Here is a 17,449-nt window from a genome sequence, read left to right as displayed (position 1 = left end):
GTAATTGTTGTTGTGTTCCTGTTTCTGTGTGTCTGTCCCTGATACTGAAGGAGGACAAAAAAATTATAACTCTTTTGAAAATGCAAATGGGTTCTATTTATGTTCTGTTCCTGCCTTGTGTGTATTTGCACGTGTTTGTGTGTGTGTGATGCTGTCATTCATGCCGGGGTGTTTATGATCCAGATGGAACAATGGCACCAGTCCTCATCCCATCTCCCCAGTGACAGGACTCCTGAGTGGGAACGGTGAACAACTGAGCCCAGCAGCTTTCAGTGCAGTGGGGATTCAGACTGGTGGGGAAGAAAGAGAGAGAGAGAGAGAGGGGGGGGGGGGAGCCGGGGCCACTGCAGAGAAACAAGAAGGTTGAGAGGGATGGCTGGAAGTCAGTGTTTGAAGACGTTTTAATAACTTTCTCTCTTTCTGTCCCCCTCTGCTTTCCCCTTCTCTCGTTCTCATCCTGTATCTCGCTGTCTCTCTCTCTTTCTCCTTTCTCTCTGCAGGAGAAGAACAAAGACAAAGACAAGCGTTTCCGTCCCATCTACGACATCCCCTACATGTTTGAGGCCCGTGAGTTCATGAGGAAGAAGATCATTGGCAAGAAGGTAAGAGAACCACGCCCACAAGTCCCACTCACGTAGAGCTGTAGTTGACTAGATCTGCTCCAGAGGCTCTCTCTGAAGATCTAGTGTAGTCTAGATCAGTGGTTCCCATCCCTTTTCCATTACTGAAGTACCCCGTCATGTGTGTTTGTCTTCTCCAGTACCCCTGAAGTACCCCGTCGTGTGTGTGTGTTTTAGTCTTCTCCAGTACCCCTGAAGTACCCCGTCGTGTGTGTGTGTTTTAGTCTTCTCCAGTACCCCTGAAGTACCCCGTCATGTGTGTTTGTCTTCTCCAGTACCCCTGAAGTACCCCGTCGTGTGTGTGTGTTTTAGTCTTCTCCAGTGCCCCTGAAGTACCCCGTCATGTGTGTGTGTGTTTGTCTTCTCCAGTACCCCTGAAGTACCCCGTCGTGTGTGTGTGTTTTAGTCTTCTCCAGTACCCCTGAAGTACCCCGTCGTGTGTGTGTGTTTTAGTCTTCTCCAGTGCCCCTGAAGTACCCCGTCGTGTGTGTGTGTTTTAGTCTTCTCCAGTACCCCTGAAGTACCCCGTCGTGTGTGTGTGTTTTAGTCTTCTCCAGTGCCCCTGAAGTACCCCGTCGTGTGTGTGTGTTTTAGTCTTCTCCAGTACCCCTGAAGTACCCCGTCATGTGCGTTTTAGTCTTCTCCTGTACCCCTGTGGATAGGCCAAGTACCCCCAATGGGAACCACTGGTCTTGATCATCCGTTTTCTTTCTTGAACTGTTGTCTTGAAACACACACACACTCCTGTAATAACTCACCTGCTATTTTAACTTGTTTGATTCATGTCAAGTGACATGGGAGTTGTCCCTCCACTCCTACCTCATACACTGACTGACCATTTGATTTGAATCAGGAGATTCAATCTAGTCGCTCCCGATCTGGGCCTTACATCTCAATCCCTCTGGGCGGAAGTCATGTGTGGCTCCAGCCCTGTGGCTCTGCAGATTTAAACGGGGATTTTTGTGTGTTTGGGTCAGTAGTGATTTGTTGGGCCCATACATGCTGGGCCAATGTAGTTTACCTGGTCTTCACAGCAGGGCCCGAAGTACTACGCTTAAGAGCGATTTCAGAACACGCAGGCACACACAATCGTCTGGGCTTTTCACAACACCGAGCAAGGGGCCATGAGAGTTCAGTATTCAATAAGAGTTTGGAAACTCGTCACGCCCCTCATATTCGTTTTAATCATCAATGTTAATGATTTTTTAATGAGGCGATATTCTATATTCTCCCTCGAAGCTAGTGTAGAGTGAAGCGACAGTAATGATTGCGGCGTGCTATTTGTGATTTGCGAAGACTGAATCAAGCCAGAAGTTCTGAGTCTGTCAAAGTGCAAAAACACAGTTAAATGACGCCCCCCCCCCCCCACCCCCAACATGGTTTAACTGAGTGAGAGGAGATCATTCTTGCTGTATGATTAGTTCTGTGTGTGGTATGGGTGTAACGGTACATGTATTCGTACCAAACCGTTCGGTACAGGGATCTTGGTTCGGTCCGCACTGTCAACCCAAAAAGGTTTTTTAAACACTGTGCCTATAGGCTGTGCCTGCACTACGTTGTATGCCTCTTGACTAAATCTGAGCAGAGTTTTGTTTTCAGGCTATTCCGTTAGACATCCAGAGCCTATGCACACATTGTAATCAAAATTCAAATGTTAATTGGCGCATTTCAAGCTGTCCTTTTGTGAGGCGCAGCTGCAAACTAGTTCTGTACAATGGCGAGGGCTGGGGTCGATAAACCAGGAGGATTCTCCATTGGTTAATCTCCAGTTTGGGAACATTTTGGCTTCCCACAAGAGCACAACGGCGATGGACAGAGGTTGTCTCTCCTGCTCAACGAGAATAGCCGATGCAGCTGCCAACACCTCAAACATGAAACATGTTGACACATTTACGCCGACATCACCTCAGTATTCCTACCACTGGAGACAAAAAAACCCAACAACTTCGTCTCCCCTCTGAATTGAAGCAGCCCTTCACAGCTGATTCTGACCAGGCAAAATAAATTACAAGAGTGATAGGTCAAATCAAATACCATTTTATTTGTCACATGCGCCGAATACAACAGGTGTAGACCTTACCGTGGAGCGCTTACTTACGAGGCTTTAACCAATGATGCAGTTCAAGAAATATAGTTAATAAACTAAAGTGAAAATAAAAGAATAATCTAAAAGTAACACAAGAAAATGACATAACAATAACGAGACTATATACAGGGGGAACCGGAGTCAATATGCAGGGGTACAGGTTAGTCAAGGTCATTTGTGTAGTGACTATGCATAGATAATAAACAGCCAGTAGCAGCAGTGTAAAAACAAAGGGGGGGGTGGTGTCAGTCAATGTAAATAGTCCGGGTGGCCATTTGATTAGCAGCCTTATGGCCTGGGGGGTAGAAGCTGTTAAGGAGCCTTTTTGTCCAAGACTTGGCACTCTGGTACCGCTTGCCGTGTGGTAGCAGAGAGAACTTGGGTGACTGGAGTCTCTGACAACTTTTTGGTCCTTCCTCTGACACTGCCTAGTAGATAGGTCCTGGATGGTAGGAAGCTTGGCCCCAGTGATGTACTGAGCCGTACACATTACACCCTCTATAGCTCCTTACGGTCAGATGCCGAACAGTTGCCATACCAGGCGGTGATGCAACCGGTCAGGATGCTCTTGATGGTGCAGCTGTATAACATTTTAAGGATCTGGGGACCCATGACAAATCTTTTCAGTTTCCTGAGGGGGAAAAGGTGTTGTCGTGCCCTCTTTACAACTGTCTTGGTGTGTTTGGACCATAATAGTTAATGTTCGACTCTCCTTTTCCTGTAGTCCACGATCAGCTCCTTTGCCTTGCTCACATTGAGGGAGAGGTTGTTGTCCTGGCAACACACTGCCAGGTCTCTGACCTCCTCCCTATAGGCTGTCTCATCATTGTCGGTGATCAGGCCTACCACTGTTGTGTCGTCAGCAAACTTAATGATGGTGTTGGAGTCGTGCCTGGCCACGCAGTCGTGGGTGAACAGGGAGTACAGGAGGGGACTAAGCACGCACCCCTGAGGGGCCCCAGTGTTGAGGATCAGCATGTTGTTGCCTACCCTTATCACCTGGGGGCTGACCGCCAGGAAGTCCAGGATCCAGTTGCAGAGGGAGTTGTTTAGTCCCAGGGTCCTTAGCTTAGTGATGCGCTTTGTGGGCACTATGGTGTTGAACGCTGAGCTGTAGTCAATGAACAGCATTCTGAAGTATGTTTATAGCTGTGGATATGCACCCATTCTCGGTGGTCGAGACTAATTTTGTGTTTCAGCACCTCGTGAAAGTGCTCTCGAAACTTTGCGAACTTCGCGTTCTCACAACCATTTCAGCAAACGGGTACTACCTGCTCTATATAAGCAAGCTGAACCTGGCGTTTGTCAGTGAATTGGCCTGTGGACCCTGTGTTGCGCTTACTACAGCTGGATGTACCTCCACGGCTACAGAGAGCTACTTAACAGTGACATCACATTAACACCGGAGTGGGAAATGAGAAGTACCTTTTTTACCGTCATTCATGTCCTCCATCGCTTCTGTTTCATCCACTATAAACGTCCAGCACATTGACAGTCCAGGAGAAGCACTCTAGTGGTGCTGTGGTTTACGGAGAGAAGTTGTACTCCTGGGTCTGTTAGAAAACAACTCAATCATTCCTGTGCCTGGAGTCAGAGTTTGATTGGTGGTGGTCTGTGTGTGAGGGAGAGAGTTTGATTGGTGGTGGTCTGTGTGTGAGGGAGAGAGTTTGATTGGTGGTGGTCTGTGTGTGAGGGAGAGAGTTTGATTGGTGGTGGTCTGTGTGTGAGGGAGAGAGTTTGATTGGTGGTGGTCTGTGTGTGAGGGAGAGAGTTTGATTGGTGGTGGTCTGTGTGTGAGGGAGAGCGTTTGATTGGTGGTGGTCTGTGTGTGAGGGAGAGAGTTTGATTGGTGGTGGTCTGTGTGTGAGGGAGAGAGTTTGATTGGTGGTGGTCTGTGTGTGAGGGAGAGCGTTTGATTGGTGGTGGTCTGTGTGTGAGGGAGAGAGTTTGATTGGTGGTGGTCTGTGTGTGAGGGAGAGAGTTTGATTGGTGGTGGTCTGTGTGTGAGGGGGAGAGTTTGATTGGTGGTGGTCTGTGTGTGAGGGAGAGAGTTTGATTGGTGGTGGTCTGTGTGTGAGGGAGAGCGTTTGATTGGTGGTGGTCTGTGTGTGAGGGAGAGAGTTTGATTGGTGGTGGTCTGTGTGTGAGGGAGAGAGAGAGTTTGATTGGTGGTGGTCTGTGTGTGAGGGAGAGAGTTTGATTGGTGGTGGTCTGTGTGTGAGGGAGAGAGAGAGTTTGATTGGTGGTGGTCTGTGTGTGAGGGAGAGAGAGAGTTTGATTGGTGGTGGTCTGTGTGTGAGGGAGAGAGAGAGTTTGATTGGTGGTGGTCTGTGTGTGAGGGAGAGAGAGAGTTTGATTGGTGGTGGTCTGTGTGTGAGGGAGAGAGAGAGTTTGATTGGTGGTGGTCTGTGTGTGAGGGAGAGAGAGAGTTTGATTGGTGGTGGTCTGTGTGTGAGGGAGAGAGAGAGTTTGATTGGTGGTGGTCTGTGTGTGAGGGAGAGAGAGAGTTTGATTGGTGGTGGTCTGTGTGTGAGGGAGAGAGTTTGATTGGTGGTGGTCTGTGTGTGAGGGAGAGAGTTTGATTGGTGGTGGTCTGTGTGTGAGGGAGAGAGTTTGATTGGTGGTGGTCTGTGTGTGAGGGAGAGAGTTTGATTGGTGGTGGTCTGTGTGTGAGGGAGAGAGGTTGATTGGTGGTGGTCTGTGTGTGAGGGAGAGAGTTTGATTGGTGGTGGTCTGTGTGTGAGGGAGAGAGTTTGATTGGTGGTGGTCTGTGTGTGAGGGAGAGAGTTTGATTGGTGGTGGTCTGTGTGTGAGGGAGAGAGGTTGATTGGTGGTGGTCTGTGTGTGAGGGAGAGCGTTTGATTGGTGGTGGTCTGTGTGTGAGGGAGAGCGTTTGATTGGTGGTGGTCTGTGTGTGAGGGAGAGCGGTTGATTGGTGGTGGTCTGTGTGTGAGGGAGAGCGTTTGATTGGTGGTGGTCTGTGTGTGAGGGAGAGCGTTTGATTGGTGGTGGTCTGTGTGTGAGGGAGAGCGTTTGATTGGTGGTGGTCTGTGTGTGAGGGGGAGAGTTTGATTGGTGGTGGTCTGTGTGTGAGGGGGAGAGTTTGATTGGTGGTGGTCTGTGTGTGAGGGAGAGAGTTTGATTGGTGGTGGTCTGTGTGTGAGGGGGAGAGTTTGTGTGTACAAGCGATTTTGTGGTTGTGTGCGCAGCTGTTCATGGTCTGTTTAAATGAGTGTGAGTGCGTGTTCAGGGTATTTTGCAGGTTTTCCGCTCCAGCTCCTCGTTTTCTAATTCATTGAAGGTAGAGATGTAGTCAGCCCAGAAGATCCAGCCATGGTGGTATGATTTGTTTCTGCATTAACCACACTATTAATCACCCCGGCCTTGTGGTTTAGATTAGGCCTTGATTGAAACGTGTAGATGCACAGAGGCATCAGAATTAGTAGACGTATCTACAGTTATGAATGCATGACTCTAAAATCATCGCATGTCAGCTAAGTCTATATCTCAAATGGATTATATAATCCGGGAAGGTGCATGAGACACCAACCAGACCTGGATTGAAACACTATTTTGAAAGCGTTCAAATCCTTTCAGCGATTGCTTTAGCCTTGCATGGAGTGCCAGTTTGGCGGGGGGTTGGAACTTTTGCGACTATTCTATTGGTTCCATTGCAACAGGCATGCTCAATCAAGCCCAGCTAATGTATGTCAAATGATTTTCAAATGGCATTTCAATCCAGCATCCACGTATTTATCCTCTCATTCTTCTTTGCCCCTCATCCTTGATTCGATTCCTCCACCTCTCCCATTCAGTCATTATAAAAGCTGAGAGTACGGCACTGTGTTCATCCATCGCAGTATATTCCTTTAGAAGGCTAGGCCCTCCCCCGTTTGTTCCTATTCCTTTGAAGTGATGACGGTTTAGGTGTAGAGCTTCAGTTCACTGTTCGCTGTAGCCCAATCCATACAGCATGAGACTCAAACATTCCCCCGTTCTTTTGATTTGATTTGTATTCACTATTTAAGGTTACAAAAGGAAAACAGTACAATATAATCAAGTCCGAATTAAAATATTTAGCAACAGAGCGTTTTCTATTGGTATATTGAGGCTCCCCAGCTCAAACGGGCAACAATTATTAAGTATTTGAAACCCTGGCTGAGCACTAGTTTCCTCCCGTTCTTTAATAGCCTGTGTTTTTGCTAAGACACGGCTCGGCTGAGAATAGACACGTTTTTTCGGGTGGTTCTTAGATAAATGTTGATACCCAAACTATTTTTACCTTGAAGGTAGGTTCACTGCCCTCGGCCGCCATGGCAACCAGAGTTAGAAAGCACGACAAGGAGTAATCTGAGATGATTAGCTGCATCAAGTGTTGTATTGATGTAAGGGTACAATGGTGTGAGACGAGGGTGAGTGTACCAATACGTACATGGAAGGAAAAGGGCTAAAATGCTGATCTTTGACTCTGCTTGGATCCCATTTTGACTGCAGAAAAGGGAAATGTCAGTGAACCCAGTTCACTAAGTGTGGAAGCTAAACCATCCAACGAGCACATTTAACAGTCCTACCAACACTTTTGTTTCCTGCTATGCAGAAGGACCAGTGTTTTTACTACAGAAACAATTAGAGGGAATTCTCTGATCATGTCCACGGGCTGCTTTTATCTCTCCTGCTTCGCTGGCCACCACAGACACCATCATTTTACCTCCACAGCAAACACAAAGAAGGACAGCAGAGATTTGACAGTACTGTAGGTGGCAGGTAGCCTAGCGGTTAAGAGCGTTAGGGCCAATAACCCAAAGATTGCTGGTTTGAATCCCCGAGCCGACTAGGTGCCCTTGAGCAAGGCACAACCCCAATTGCTCCTGTAGGTGGCTCTAGATAAGATGGTGTTCTGAATGACTAACGTTTAAATGTAGTACTAAAGCCTTTGAGCCTGGTCTCATTTGAGAACCTGCACTGGGTTCTTTTAGTGCTCTTAGCTCTGCTCGGCACGACTGGCACCATCGCTTTACTTCATCAGCGGGGTAATTGGGACTTGACACGGTGGTACTCTGCGGTATTTTCAGACACGTCTGGTGCTCGGGAGGGCACGGTACGCCCGAAAGCCCCAGCAACGAGCCGCCCGCGCTCTGCCCTCGCCTCACACAGCACGGCAGACTACATCAGTTTAACAAGTTATTTTCGCTCCCTCGAAATCCGGTGGGACGGCGTGCAAGGAGAGCTGCCATCCCCAAATTGGGTTCACCCGCTGGGCATCCCTCATCAGAATGTGCCCCTCTTCAGTCCCGAGTGGTCCTAAAGAGGGTTTTACATGACAGGTCAAAGGTTGTATCATACAGTCCACCAATGGTGGTTGTTGGGAATTGAACCAACTTTTCCCCACAGAACACTATTGTCATCAACCTAAGCATAAAAGTTGTACAACACTGAAATACAATAAACTCAATCAATCAATCAATCATTTGAAGTGTCTGTTTAGTAAGTTGGCAGACAGCCAGAGGAAGCCTCAAAGTGCTCCACTTTAAGAGATGTATATAATGATGATGATGTCTCCGTCTCTATCAAGATGGCTGAGATACTTTTCATCTGTTATGAAGCGTGTCCAATATTCATATTCAAAGGGTTTCTGTTATCAGAGGCTGGGTCCATATCAAATGGATGTCAGAGCATCAGTTAAGAGCTGTTAATGTGTGACTGAGGTAGTTGGTTATTCTTTGCACAAGTGGTGGAGGAAAATACCAAACTACCCTCTTAATGATTCTGGGCTACAATAAAACCTCTTTCAATACATTTTAATAACCAAGTTTCAGGGATTAGTCATTTCAACAACATTGTTTTTCTACATTTAAGAATATAAAGTTCAACAGAGAATTTAACCAGATTGCATCTCAATTCCAACGTTCTCTTGATGCGTGAGGGGAACATTTGTTTTGAATCCCAGTTATCGTTTTTTTTTCATTCAAACGTGTCCAAGTGTTATTGACCTCTTAACACCCACACACACGGCGATGAAAGGAAAACAAGAGAGGGGATGGATACAATCTCAGGCCATAGACTTCAGGTTGCTATTCACAAGATTAGGAGTGCTGATATAGGATCAGCTCCATATCATATATACACTGCTCAAAAAAATAAAGGGAACACTAAAATAACACATCCTAGATCTGAATGAATGAAGTAATCTTATTAAATACTTTTTTGTTTACATAGTTGAATGTGCTGACAACAAAATCACACAAAAATAATCAATGGAAATCCAATTTCTCAACCCATGGAGGTCTGGATTTGGAGTCACACTCAAAATTAATGTGGAAAACCACACTACAGGCTGATCCAACTTGGATGTAATGTCCTTAAAACAAGTCAAAATGAGGCTCAGTAGTGTGTGTGGCCTCCACGTGCCTGTATGACCTACCTACAACGCCTGGGCATGCTCCTGATGAGGTGGCGGATGGTCTCCTGAGGGATCTCCTCCCAGACCTGGACTAAAGCATCCGCCAACTCCTGGACAGTCTGTGGTGCAACGTAGCGTTGGTGGATGGAGCGAGACATGATGTCCCAGATGTGCTCAATTGGATTCAGGTCTGGGGAACGGGCGGGCCAGTCCATAGCATCAATGCCTTCCTCTTGCAGGAACTGCTGACACACTCCAGCCACATAAGGTCTAGCATTGTCTTGCATTAGGAGGAACCCAGGGCCAACCGCACCAGCATATGGTCTCACAAGGGGTCTGAGGATCTCATCTCGGTACCTAATGGCAGTCAGGCTACCTCTGGCGAGCACATGGAGGGCTGTGCGGCCCCCCAAAGAAATGCCACCCCACACCATGACTGACCCACCGCCAAACCGGTAATGCTGGAGGATGTTGCAGGCACAGAACGTTCTCCACGGCGTCTCCAGACTGTCACGTCTGTCACGTGCTCAGTGTGAACCTGCTTTCATCTGTGAAGAGCACAGGGCGCCAGTGGCGAATTTGCCAATCTTGGTGTTCTCTGGCAAATGCCAAACGTCCTGCACGGTGTTGGGCTGTAAGCACAACCCCCACCTGTGGACGTCGGGCCCTCATACCACCCTCATGGAGTCTGTTTCTGACCGTTTGAGCAGACACATGCACATTTGTGGCCTGCTGGAGGTCATTTTGCAGGGCTCTGGCAGTGCTCCTCCTGCTCCTCCTTGCACAAAGGCGGAGGTAGCGGTCCTGCTGCTGGGTTGTTGCCTTCCTACGGCCTCCTCCACATCTCCTGATGTACGGGCCTGTCTCCTGGTAGCGCCTCCATGCTCTGGACACTACGCTGACAGACACAGCAAACCTTCTTGCCACAGCTCGCATTGATGTGCCATCCTGGATGAGCTGCACTACCTGAGCCACTTGTGTGGGTTGTAGACTCCGTCTCATGCTACCACTAGGGTGAAAGCACCGCCAGCATTCAAAAGTGACCAAAACATCAGCCAGGAAGCATAGGAACTGAGAAGTGGTCTGTGGTCTCCACCTGCAGAACCACTCCTTTATTGGGGGTGTCTTGCTAATTGCCTATAATTTCCACCTGTTGTCTCTTCCATTTGCACAACAGCATGTGAAATTTATTGTCAATCAGTGTTGCTTCCTAAGTGGACAGTTTGATTTCACAGAAGTGTGATTGACTTGGAGTTACATTGTGTTGTTTAAGTGTTCCCTTTATTTTTTTGAGCAGTATATAATCCATATCATTTGATTGGTTCTGAATTTTCAAAGACTTATCCTGTATCAGCGCTCCTACTATCAGCTGCTGTGAGTATGGGCCCTGAAGTGCTGTACACAAGCCTCAGGTGGTTAGACTGGACCGGAGTCCATTTCAGGTCGCTTCTCTTCCTTCTATCCCTCAACACACTGACAGAGACGCCAGAAAGCCTGAGAAGTTTATTAATGTCGGGTAATGAAGGTAACTCTGCAGAGAAGTGCTTTCTGCTCTCTCTATTTCTGTCTCTTTCTCTCTCTCGCTCTCTCTCGACTCTCCCCGTATTGAAATAGCTGTTTCGCTTGGTGACATAATCCAAAGCTAGATTTGGTTAACTTTATAAGTAGTGCTGTTCCTCTTTTCTATGCGCCGGGTCTCAGCCTCAGCAGAAAAAGTCCAATGAAAACGTTGCATTAATCCACTTATCAGGGGAGAGCACATTCGGATAATCCCGTCCCGCTGAAAGTGGCTCCTGTACTGCTGCGTGAGTGTAGTACAGAGAATGGCAGTTTTTTCATCTTGTTTTTATAACGTGTGGGAATGTAAAGTGAGACACCGTGGTGTTTGTGTTGCCAGTTTGACTATAGTGGGAGCAGTGTGTGTGTGTGTGTGTGTGTGTGTGTGTGTGTGTGTATTGCGGTATGCACACGTGTTTGTGTGTTTCTCTTTATACATGCCTGCTCATTTCACAGGAGTCACTAGGTCCCCAGGTCCAGATCCCAGATGGGACTTTGTGTGGAGTTTGCAGTTCACCCTACTTCCCTAAATGATAGCCAGCTGCTTTTACTGTGTTGTTAACCACACCGGGGCATCTGAGCATATCAACACTGCTATGAAGTCATGTCTCTCTTCCTCTCTCCACCCTGGGCTTTAAGACGGTGGATTTACAGCTGTGTGTTTGAGCAGAGCCGAGGCTCAGTTTTTAATCCATAAAATATGTATTACAGACTTTCCCCACTGCACCTTGCTCCAGACTATTCAACTCAACCACTCACACTGTGGTTGGTGTGGGGAGCTCTGAAACAAAACAGCCCTGTGTCAGACCAAGCATGCTTTTTATTTATTGTACACCTACACTCGGATATCTACACAGACGCGCGCACACACGCACAGTTAAGCGAATCGGCGAGCCCCTGATCCCAGTCGGAACAAACGCATTTCCTCCCCTCCTCATCAGATATCCCCCTCCAGTCCTCTCCTCTAGGGGTCTCTTCTAAATGACTTCTCTATCTTGAGATCTGCACACTGGTCTGTGGAGAATCTGCTCGGTCCTCTAATCTACCATCGCTTTGTCAAACCTTTTAATCTATCATCACTTTACTTAATGGGGTCAGACTCTCTCCCTCTCTGTCGTGCTCTGCTGAGAATCTGTTCTATTCCTTTTTCCGTCTCCTTCCTCTTCTGCTTTTGTCCTCATTTTTTTCATCTAATCGTTCTCTACCTCTTTCTCTCCATCTCTGCTCCTCTCCTCTCTTTCTCTCCATCTCTGCTCCTCTCCCCTCTTTCTCTCCATCTCTGCTCCTCTCCCCTCTTTCTCTCCATCTCTGCTCCTCTCCTCTCTTTCTCTCCATCTCTGCTCCTCTCCCCTCTTTCTCTCCATCTCTGCTCCTCTCCTCTCTTTCTCTCCATCTCTGCTCCTCTCCTTCATCTCTTCTCCTTTTTCTCCTCCCTCTCTCACGCTCTTCCTCCTTCCCTCATCTAAAGTCATTATCCCTGCCCAACGATGCAGAGCCAGTACAGAAGATGTGTAGATTCGGGAGGAGACGCGACACAAAGCACAAATGAACCAAAACCATCTTTTATGGGAGGAATAAATGCCTTTATTTGTTGAGGCACAAAAAGCTTACAGCCGTGTTCCGCTGTGGGAAAATGAGGAGCCTCGGCAGGAAGTCTGCGCTAAATGAAATTTCCATTATGCCGATTGGGTTGTTATGCTTATTTTCTGTCATGAAGTGTGTGTTTGTGTTTTTGCTAGCGGTAATATTACTAAGAGCATCTTATACCAATGTTATTGACAGTAATATGTTGGGTAGTCCAGGCAGTTTTCTATATTAAGTGGAAGTTGAGCCTTTCCTTGTGTTTTGGTTTGTAATAGGGGAACTTTCTACTCATTCTGTTAGGTCTACTTTAACATGAAAATAGATGTAATGGCCTCTGAAGACTTATAGTAACAGTCACATATAATAACATTTAGGCTAGTTAGTAAATGCTTCAGTCATTTTGTCGAATGAAATATATTTTGTCATATACACTAGATAGAGGCAGTGAAATGTGTTGTTTTACACAGGGTCAGCCATAGTAGTACGGGGCCCTGGAGCAAATTAGGGTTAAGTGCCACATCAACAGATTTTTCACCTTGTCTGCTCAGGTATTCGAACCAGCAACCTTTTGGTTACTGGCCAAACTCTGTAACCGCTAGGCTACCAATGACAAACCCTACGATTGTGCCCTATTGTTGTAGAAAACGCTACATCGCTCCACATAGTCCTCAATTGTAGTACGACACCTTTTAGGCCCCTTTTACAGTTACACTGTAGCCCCAAACCCTCTCGTAGCTAGGCCGTTCTACCACTCTCTCACATCCCCATCTTACCACCCACCCTCGCCAGACGCCAACTTAGCAGAGAGCATGCTGGGACATCCATTTCCTATAATCCTGTCTACCCTCCATCACCGTGTCCTTGTCCAGCGAGGCCCTCAGTTTAATGACAACGCCCCCCTCGTCTCCTCTCCCGTCTCTTTATGACCCCAACATCTGGGACGGTTGGGACCTCTCCCTCTCTCTCTCTCTCTCTCTCTCTCTCTCTCTCTCCGTCTCTCTCTCTCTCTCTCTCCCTCTCTCTCTCTCTCTCTCTCTCTCCCTCTCTCTCTCTCTAACGTTCTCGTTCTCTCTCTAAAGGAATAGCTCTTTGTTTGCTCAACTGTATGATGGAGGAAAAACGCAGGCCAAGAGATTCCCAGATTGTAGATTCCCTGTTGCTCCCATCCTGGGCTTAGGGAATGTCATTGCCTGTCCCCACCTATCGTATTCATCCCTGCTTCCCTGCTTCTGTTTGCTCTGTCGGCCAGGAAGGGAGGAATGGGGGAAATGGTTGTTCCCTATCTAAACGCTGTTTTTCCTCCTCCTGCTGTGTGCTGCTGGGCCTGTCTGTGTTTGATAGCAATCTGCCACCTCTTGGTTGTGTGGGCGCGTGCGTGTGAGTGTGTTTGTGAGTGTGGAGTTATAAACAGCCCCAGTGCTCCTCTGGGGAGATCTACAGTCCAGCCTGACATGATTCACACTGACTGGGGGTGACCTTGTAAACTAGCCCACACACGTACACACACACACACACACACCACACACCCCTCTCTTCTGGCTATTGCATTTTCATGACCAGTATTTCAAATTATTTGAAAAACTAGTCGATACTGTGATTTTATTACGATTTGATGTTCCAAACATATTGCTCTGCATATGTCTGCTGAGGAGGTACAAGAGAGTCATGAGAAAACTAGTTTTGATCAGTCATGTAAATGTGCTGAAAACAAATTGGCTTCCTACTTAAAAAGAAGATGGAGAACAAGCTATGAAGGAAAAATACTAGCGTTTTGTAACTTTATCGATTCCCCCATCACTAATGTTAGTCATGAATGATAGGCCGACATAATGGCTAAATAAATTATGTTGAAACATTGACTGAATCTCCCCACGTGTGCAGTCATACGTTGTCTTCAACCCTATATTCCATGACGGTGACAGTGAGTACTTGAGGTCCCTAATCCACTGAAGACACGGTGGCTCTTTTAAATCAGCCTTCAGAGTTTTGACATCATTTCCTGTCACATGGCATTGACATCATTTCCTGTGACATGGCGTTTCAGGTGAACGTCACGGTGGACTACATCAGAGCTGCCACCAGCTCCTCAGAGACCAGCACCATCCCCGCCTTTGCAGAACGCACCTGTGCCACCGTCACCATCGGCGGCATGTGAGTACACCTATCTCAACACCGACTTTTCCCCCTGCACTCTCAACCTCTGCTGACCCCCAACATGTCTGTTCACCCCGTCTGTCACCTTGCTTGTAGACAGGATGAGGAGTCCAGACTCCTCAGCGTTTGTCAGTCCTGGCTCTGGAAACACCTATAGTAAGTGCAGAGCTTTGTTCTAGTCCAGTAGTAACACAGCAGAATCAGCTCAGACTTACTGCATTTCAACCGTTGGAAAGTTGAATTGGGTGTTAGTACTGGACTGGAACAATGATTGAAGGGGACTGATCTAGGCCATATATATCTATATTCCTTTGAATCAGTTGAAGTGAATATCTGTCTGTAGGCCACTGATGTAATGGACAAGGACAAGACAGTTCAACGAGAAATAAAAGCTCAACAAAAGCCCAAGAGAACAGGTTAAATGTACACAGTACAGGCCTACTGCATTAAAGAGCAACCAACGTGGGCAAGCCACACAGTTCATTCACACCCCTTCACGTCAACATGTCGCCCGGCTACGCCCTCTGAGGTTGTTTTCACTCATACAAATGGAAGAAAGACCTTTTTAAGACATGTTCTGGAGCTACGGAGTACCTCTCCTTTCATCTGCTAGCCCCCTTATCACACGACACCGCTAGTTAGCAGCGACGCCGGGCCAGCGTAGGTCACCCAATTACCAGCCAGACGCACTGCGGTGCATTGTGGGTAACAGGTGGCCGGGCCACCCTCAGGCTCTGAGGTGCTGTGTGTGTGTGTGTGTGTGTGTGTGTGTGTGTGTGTGTGTGTGTGTGTGTGTGTGTGTGGCGTGTGTGTCTGTGCGTGCGCGCGCGCGCGTCTTATGGCGCACCATATTTCTCTCCACGTGGTGAGCCAGACCCCTCTACCCGTTTAGCACAAGGCGAGGGAGAGGGGCACAGCAGGGGGGCTAGCTGGAGATGGCTAGTGCCAGCAGGCTAGCAGCCTACGTCCTAGATACCACTACCATTGAGATTGTTAGTATTGGAGTGGGGACTGGTGGAGAGGGTTGTGGAAAAGGCCTGTTTGACCGTACCCTGCTTTTAGGCTAATTTAGGGTTGTATTATTAAAGGTTGTCTGATTTCCCAAGGACACGTCAACCTCATTTCCTCATACTTTATAAATGCATACAGTCAGGCAGGCTAAGTCATTCAGTAAATAAGAGTTTGTTCTTTAAACTGACTTGCCTTTGTATTTATTCTACCTTAATTTATAATCTTTGGAACAAGCACTAATCTGACAACCTGGATGGGTCAAAGTGAAAGATCCCCCATGTTGTTTTCATCCATCCCAGTCATGTGAGATCTGTGAAAAGAAAACAATATGCTTTTTCAACTTTTTTTAAGTGTCTAATTTGAAGGCAATTTGCAACACTTAGTCCAACATTTTTGCAGTGTTAGCTGATCTGCCTCCACATTTCCATTCACAAGATGTGAAAGTCATTAAAGCCACTGTCATGATGTGTTGCTCAATTTGTCACAATTTAGAAAAGACCGAGAAATGAAACAAAGTGAGGACGGGGAAATTACTGTTACTGTTTTTTCTCTTTTCTTTTTGACTCTGTATCTCAGTTGATGGCAGTTTACTAGACTCCTCCTGTTTTTATTCTCTCTGCCTGCCTGTCTCTGCCTCATCCCCCTCTCCAACTGATCTGAACAGAAACCCTAATAAAAACATTTCACCACGACAAGGAACCACCAAACTTTCTCAATTACGTTCTTGGCATGCCGAACGGCTAACAAAACATTTTGGAAAGACAAGCCTGCACCGAGTGCACTCACTCCCATCCACTTTAGCTGTTCCATGGACGCCTAAGGGCTCTGAGCTAACTGCAGAGCCCTTCCATCGAACTCTCACCCGTTATTTTCTACTTCTATCTCTCACCTTCCCCCTCTTTCTGTGGTTGTGAAATAACAATGCAGCCTCTGGTTGCTGTGGTTGGAAGGTCTCTCTCACCTCACCATGTTGCTGGGACCTTGACTTGCTTGTTAGTCATTGTCTTTCACATTTTCTTTAAGCTTTCTTCTGTTGTTCTTCAGTGTTTCTGGGCTTGTGTTTCTTCTGTGTTTCTGGGCTTGTGTTTCTTCAGTGTTTCTGGGCTTGTGTTTCTTCTGTGTTTCTGGGCTTGCCCCCACGCCCTTTTTGGTGTGTTGATGGGCCGTGTTGCAGCCTTGACGCTTTCTACTGTATCTAATAACTGGGTTGATAAATAAACACTGGTTAAAATCACCTCACTTTCTCTCTCTCTGTCTTCCTCTCTCTGTATCTCTCACTCTCTCTATCTCTCACTCACTCACTCTGTCTCACTCACTCACTCACTCACTCACTCACTCACTCACTCTCTCACTCTCTCTCTCACTCACTCACTCACTCACTCACTCACTCACTCACTCACTCACTCACTCACTCACTCACTCACTCTCTCACTCTCTCACTCTACTCACTCACTCACTCACTCACTCACTCACTCACTCACTCACTCACTCACTCACTCACTCACTCACTCACTCACTCACTCACTCACTCACTCACTCACTCACTCACTCACTCACTCACTCACTCACTCACTCACTCACTCTCTCTGTCTCTCTCACTCACTCTCTCTGTCTCTCTCACTCACTCTCTGTTCTCTCTCTCTCCCTCCACAGTAACATAGCCGAGGCGTTGGTCAGTAAAGGTTTCGCCACGGTCATCCGCTACAGACAGGATGATGACCAGCGCTCATCCCACTACGACGAGCTACTGGCTGCAGAGGCACGGTAAGCACAGTGCCCCAAAATGGTTTCTACTGCTGAAAACTAAACCTGACTGATTTAACTAGCTTGACTAAACCTCCCTTTAAATTAAAATGCTTTCTGTCACGCTCATGCAACAACAGAAGTGAATTCCCCCTAGGGATACAATACGAATTCCCCCTAGGGATACGATACGAATTCCCCCTAGAGATACAATACGAATTCCCCCTAGGGATACGATACGAATTCCCCCTAGGGATACGATACGAATTCCCCCTAGAGATACAATACGAATTC

General features: G+C 47.2%; 1 protein-coding gene across 1 annotated transcript in view; it reads left to right on the top strand.

Annotated features, from left to right (window-relative positions):
- LOC106609571 (staphylococcal nuclease domain-containing protein 1) overlaps positions 1–17,449 on the top strand; it is a 348,667-nt gene that overhangs the window by 50,596 nt on the left and 280,622 nt on the right. Inside the window, exons 11-13 of the mRNA XM_045700024.2 lie at positions 501–602; positions 14,292–14,398; positions 17,066–17,176. Of these exons, the coding sequence (XP_045555980.2) occupies positions 501–602; positions 14,292–14,398; positions 17,066–17,176 (320 nt within the window). The remainder of the gene's footprint in view (positions 1–500; positions 603–14,291; positions 14,399–17,065; positions 17,177–17,449) is intronic.

This window comes from Salmo salar, chromosome 17, assembly GCF_965601325.2.
Source record: "Salmo salar chromosome 17, fSalSal1, whole genome shotgun sequence".
NCBI classification, from domain to species: domain Eukaryota; kingdom Metazoa; phylum Chordata; class Actinopteri; order Salmoniformes; family Salmonidae; genus Salmo; species Salmo salar.
This window is presented reverse-complemented; position numbering and strand designations above follow the sequence as displayed.